The sequence below is a fragment of the Oryx dammah genome, unplaced genomic scaffold (assembly GCF_014754425.2).
Source record: "Oryx dammah isolate SB20612 unplaced genomic scaffold, SCBI_Odam_1.1 HiC_scaffold_28, whole genome shotgun sequence".
Lineage (NCBI taxonomy): Eukaryota > Metazoa > Chordata > Mammalia > Artiodactyla > Bovidae > Oryx > Oryx dammah.
In genome coordinates this window covers 17193937-17200042 of record NW_024070212.1, presented here as the reverse complement: position 1 = coordinate 17200042, position 6106 = coordinate 17193937, and the positions used below count along the sequence as shown (strand labels likewise).

General features: G+C 44.3%; 1 protein-coding gene across 1 annotated transcript; it reads left to right on the top strand.

The window, feature by feature from the left end:
- The first annotated feature begins 5097 nt into the window (after positions 1 to 5097).
- On the top strand, positions 5098 to 5731 carry LOC120855839 (late cornified envelope protein 1D-like). The gene has a single exon (XM_040230608.1). The coding sequence runs from the start codon at positions 5141 to 5143 to the stop codon at positions 5426 to 5428; it is 288 nt and encodes a 95-aa protein (XP_040086542.1). The 5' UTR covers positions 5098 to 5140; the 3' UTR covers positions 5429 to 5731.
- The last annotated feature ends 375 nt before the right edge of the window (positions 5732 to 6106 follow it).

The following is a 6106-nucleotide window of genomic DNA, read 5'->3' as shown; positions in this document are numbered from 1 at the left end:
CCATGGGATTGCAAAGAGTTGAACATGACTAAGTGACTAACACTTCAACACTTTCACTTTCAAGTGTTTTGAAGGGGAAGAGAAGGGAAGGGAAGGGAAGTAAAAATGGATGATGTACAAGGTCCTGTCTCTGGAAGGGGCTGTAGGGTGCAGGGAATGAGAAAAATTCACCCAGTTTTAATAACTTCCTGTGAATCTCAGCAGTGTTACCTCCCATCCTGTGAAATTATCCAAGAACATGGAAGATACCTTTGTGATAGGGCCTACATGGGGACTCATTGTTAACATAACTTATTATGCTGACCTTTCAAACAAAGGATAAAGTCACAGTCACAAGGGTCATAATGACCCTTGAGACCGACCTAATTGCCCAAACGACATTCTGCTTTCCTGCTGGCACCTACCTTCTGGAGGCTAGGAGATCACCAGATTCCAGACCTCCAGCTATGTGACTGCGGGACTCAGGTACAGGCTAAAAATTAACCATTCCTTCAGAGAATTTTTCATTGGAGGTATATAAGAAAGATCCCATCAGAGAGGGAGGACACTGGTTCTTCTCAAGGGCCAGTCACCCTCTCGTTTTCCCTCTAATATATTTCCTTTCCTTGCCCGACTGCCTAGCTCACTCTCTTTCTCTGCACTCGCCTTATGCTTTGATGAGCAAATAACCTCAGAAAACCAATCCCTTGTAACTAAACATTTTTGTTTTCTTTGAATGTTACTGTATCAGTTGAACTCTAAAAGCCAAGGCTTAGAAAGAAGTCCTCAAGATATTGCAACCACACTGCTGATTAATCACCTATACCCAGAGTCAGACTCATGAAATGTTGGGTGCTGCCATGCCTAGATGCAGAGGTGTGACCCAGTGGAACACCAGCTCCATTAACCTAGGAATCCATGAGCTGGGCTTTGGAGTAGTTACTGACTGTGTGAGCCAGGGAATCAATATCCCAATCTCTCCTTCCATAGCTATGCCCTTTAGAACATATTGAGAACAAATATTTCCCTTGAGTAATATATAGAGAGATCTCTGTAGGATGATATGACCAGCACATATAACAGTACACATCTTAATGTCAAACTGTTACCTGATTGACTTAAATCCCATGGAAAAGCTATGTGCAAACTCTTGGGTGCTAAGAAACCCTGGTGAAATGACTATCTGTATCTCTCCACTCTAGGAGCAGAGGGGGATATAAATGTTTTCTATCCAGACCCTGTTCTCAATAAATACTTGATTAGAAATATGTCACATAAGCAAAGCAAAGATAAGGCATGAAGTAACCTGGTGGCGCTAGTGGTAAAAACCCACCAACCAGTGCAGGAGACATAGGAAGTGGGGGCTTGACCCACTGGAGAAGAAACGGCAGCCCACTTCAGTAATCTCGCCTGGAGTCCATAGCGTCACAAACAGTCGGACACGACTGAAGGGACTTAGCATGCATGCATGCAGCCTATTCAAAGTGAGTTAATGAGCCAATTCAGTTTAAGAGAAGGATTTCTTCTCTTAAGGGAACAAGGAAAAAACCTTTAGAAACAGAAAAGGGTCATACTGCATAGATACTTGAATCAAGGCCAAGCTGTTTCGGTTTTATCCTGAATCACTGAAGCCTCTTAAGAAGACATCATTGGATGGTAGTGTGACTATATCATCATTATCTGAACTGGAACAGGGTTAAATTTGAAAAGAAGGTTTATGAAAATTTATGCTGGGATAAAAGACATAATCTAAAATGGTCTCTGGCAAACTATGATGTGTGGTTTTGGTCACCTTATTTAATGGTCATGGGTAATTATTTTTCGAAGAGTTCTAATGAATAAGATAGAGGGAAAAACCAGGAAAGTGGGACGTAAAATAATAGCCAATAAAATACCTCCATATACATAACATACACAATACCACTATAAAAATATATGTGTGTGTATGTTTATATAAACACACATATTTAGTCTCTGTTTATATAATTTGTCCACCCAAATGTATATATTACTTATTAATATCTTGTAACTATATGTTAACTGACTTCATTCTTCCCCTTATGATTTGTTAAGTCATCATAATGTTCCAGACTCTGGGAAGCTTTTGATTCTCCCCATATTTTTCTGCCACTGACAGGAAGGAGAGGGTTTTTCTTCAAGTGCTGCTTCTGGCTTCAGTGTGCCTTTTTCTAATTAATTAATTAGTTTCCTTTCAGAAAATCTCACTGTGGTGCTATACACCAACTTGAACCAAATGTGAATTCTTATCCTTGCCTTTCAACTACTCAACTTGCTGGGGTAGAAAAACTTTACAAGCAGAGAAATCTACAATAAAAACCTAGGGTCAGGAAGTTGCAAGGGGCTTAAAAAGAGCCTCTGGAGGTTGCTCTACCACCTCATCTCCAGTTTCCCTAGCCTTGGTGCCTAGGTGTCCTGCTCTGTGCTTCTTTGCTTCCCTACACATCATCTCTGACTGGCTGTTCTATGTGGAGCAATGCAGAGCTCATCTCCTCCTCACCACAAACTCCTTTCCTGGCCATGTTTCATAGTAAAAAACATCAAGGTAGGGACTTCCTTGGTGGTTCAGTGATTAGGACTCCACAATTCCACTGCAGGGACATGGGTTCCAGCCCTGGTCAGGGAAATAAGGTCCCACAAGCTGAGGGACATGGTTTAAAAAAAAAAAAAAAAAAGTCAAGATATTTAAGCAGAACAAGTAATTTGAAAAAGAATGAAAAAAAAATCCAGATTTACCCTTCTTTGAAGGAAGTTATGGTTTAAAACAATATAATTTCTCTTTATTTACAAATACATAGGTGTCTTATAACTTGAGGATCCACCACATTACCAGTCTTCCACCAGTCCTTTTCTTTATACTGTCTTATTGACTGAAAAATTATCCTTGTGAAATATTTTTATCACTACCTGTACTTTATAACTGAGGAACAAACAAACAGCCAAAACTAAAAATGACTCAAGTAATTTTGCATGGAGACACAGCTAGCAAGTGGCAGAATCAGGATTGTTTTCTAGAGCTGTCTGATCTCCAGCTCATAAAAGCAATAAGATACATCAGCAAATGTTGGTAAAAGCTAAAGAGTAAATATTTTGGGCTTTGGGAACCCTAGGGTCTCTCTCCCAACTATTTAATCCTGCCACCTCCGTGTGAAAATAGGCCTGGAGAATAAAGAAATGAGCAGGCCTGGTTCTAAGTAAAACTTTATGAACACTGAAATTTGAATTTATTATAACTTTCATGTTTCATGAAAGAGTCTTTTGATTTCTCTTCACAAACATTTAACATGTAAAACTATTCTTAGTTTGCAGGCTATGGTGAAACAAGCCATGGGGTATATCTGGGGGACAGATCAAGTTTTGCTGACCTTTGACAGACTGGCAGGGTTACCTAAGTGGAGAAATATGAAGACATCTCCAAATTATAGTCTGAAACAGACTGCCATGAGTAATGAATTTATATCTGAAGGAAGAAGAAAAGAAAGTGATTGGGCCCCAAGCAACATAAACAGGAGCTAAGAGGCCTTCCATGCCTGTATTTCTCAAGAAGAATGTAACAGAAGATCCAAAGTAAAGTGTCTCCCAACTTCTCCACTCCTTGTTTCTAAGTAGCTCTATTCCAAGCTACTTGGAGAGGCTGCCCTGAGTTCACAGAGTGAGACAGGGAGGAGCTGCCAGTCATCACTTGTCACAGGAGCCACGTGGGTGGCAGGAGGCGGTCCTCTCATGCCCAGATGCTCAGGCCCTGTCTCACCCCTGAGGGCAGAGCCCAAGGCCGGGATAAAAGGACCTTGGGACCAGAGCACCTCCATGCACTCCTCTCCTGAGGTGCTGACAAACCTGTGCTGCGTGTGTACAGGTAAGTGTCCCCTGAGAACTGGAGTGGGGCCTTCCACAGAGGATGCTCAGATATGAACGAGAAGGCAGGACCTTCACAGAGTAAGGCCATTATGTCAGAGGAGCAGGGCACAGGAAGACTGGGGGGGGGGATGCAAGGAGGGGTCTGGCACCAACTGGGACCATAGGGAGAAGAGTCAGGTGGCTGTGCTCTAAAGGAAACAAGCTGGCCTGTAGTGGAGAGGGCCTCTCAGGACAAGGCCACTGGTGACCTGACAGACACCAGGCTTCACGCTGACAGGTGTCAGGAGGGAGCGCACATGGGGAAATATAGCCCTGCCCCCATCTGCAGTGAAGGAGCAGCCCAAGACAGAGACCTCAGGCTCCTCCGGGATTTTTAAACTTGCTTATTATTAAACTTCTCCGTGCTTATTCATGGGTCTGGAAGTGCATTTACAAACTTCCATGTTGATTAAGAAATAGTGAACCTGAGGAGCACCATTGCAACCCATCAGCTTAAGGAGACGGGACCTCCCGGACTGAGATCAGAGGGCAGAGGTTCAAGTCCCAGGGCTGTAGCGATTGAGAGGATTACTAATCTCTTCTTTAATAAAGGGCCTCCCTGGTGGCTCAGTGGTAAAACATCCACCTGCCAATGCAGGAGATGACGGTTTGATCCCTGGGTCAGAATGATCACCTGGGGAAGGAGATGGCAACCCACTCCAGTATTCTTGCCTGGGAAGTTCCACAGACAGAGGAGCGTGGTGGGCCAGTCCATGGGGTTGCAAAAGAGCCAGACATGATGAGCGACTAAACAACAACAGTGATCTTTAATATAAGTGAGCTTAATGAGAGTTGTGATCTGTAAGATTTTTTGCATTGCTAACCTTACAGAATAAATCAAATTACAATCAGGGGACTGGTTGCTATATTTTTTCTTTAAGAAAGAATTTGTCCTTAAATGGCCTATAAACTGCACAATTTCAGATTTGGAAGACATAGATAGAATCAGTTCCAACTCCACTTATAAGATTTTAGACTCTTAGAGATGTTTTGTTATATTGTTTGATCTTAGTTACTACTTTGTACAAATAAACGGAAGTTCTTATCTGACTTACAAGGCTGTGCTGAAGTTTCAAATATAAAATTCAAGAGTATGGGAAAGCTACTAAGAGTAGTAAAACTACTGGATATTACACTTTTAAGATTATAAGTGATGCTAAAAGGGCAAAAGGAGGCAGGGAGGTCTCTGTGTGCTGGTCTGACCTGCTGTCTGTCTCTCCCTCAGCTCCTGAGCCCGCCCACCAAGATGTCCTGCCAGCAGAACCAGCAGCAGTGCCAGCCCCCTCCCAAGTGTGCCCCCAAGTGCCCCACCCCTAAATGCCCCCCGAAGTGCCCCCCAGTCTCCTCCTGCTGTGGCTCCGGCTCCGGGGGCTGCTGCAGCTCCGGGTCTGGGGGCTGCTGCCTGAGCCACCACAGGCGCCGCAGGTCTCACCGCTGCCGACCCCAGAGCTCTGACTGCTGCAGCCAGCCCTCGGGGGGCTCCGGGTGCTGTGGAGGGGGGAGCGGTCAGTCCTCTGGAGGCGGCTGCTGCTGAAGTGGACCCTGAGCCAAGAAGAGCTGACCTGGGGGACAGTCAGTGGACAAACACTTCCTCCTTCTCCTTCACCTCCTGCTGGGCCTGCCTGTCTTGCTGGGGAGTCTGAGTGAGGCCTTTGAGCTCTGGTCCTGAAGATCCCTATGCTCTAGGGTCTAGAAGCCCCAGACCTCTCCCTGAAACCCATTTATTCACCTCCTTTGCCATACGTGTGATGGCCCTGGGAATCCCAAAGCATAGACCCCATGTCCCTCTGCAACTTCTGGCATCCTGCTGCCCGAGTTAAAATAATAAATACAGAGTCTGCTCACTGACTTGATGTAGACAGATTTCATTTCATGTTTTGGCCACCGTTGTTCTATTCTTGTACCTTCTCTGCTGGTGGCTGCAGAGGCCTCAGTAGACAGTTGACAGGATCATGGGTCAGAAGGGAAAAGTTTGTATTTTTTACAGGTTTGCATTTTCTCCTAATTCTTTGTTTTCTCTTTTAACCAATATCCTGAAACACATTAGTTGTGAACATAGTTTCTTCAACTTCTGGCTCGCTTCATCCCTTCATATACCTAACTGTGCCCTTCAGACATGACCAGGAGACAGACAGCTTCTTCTTCCTCTCTCTTCCCACTGTCATTCTTCACTCCTATGCTCCACATCCCTCACCCTTCTCCTAACAATCTC

Excerpts from the sequence above, each read along its gene's own strand:
- LOC120855839 (XM_040230608.1), top strand. The coding sequence starts at position 5,141 with ATGTCCTGCCAGCAGAACCAGCAGCAGTGCCAGCCCCCTCCCAAGTGT.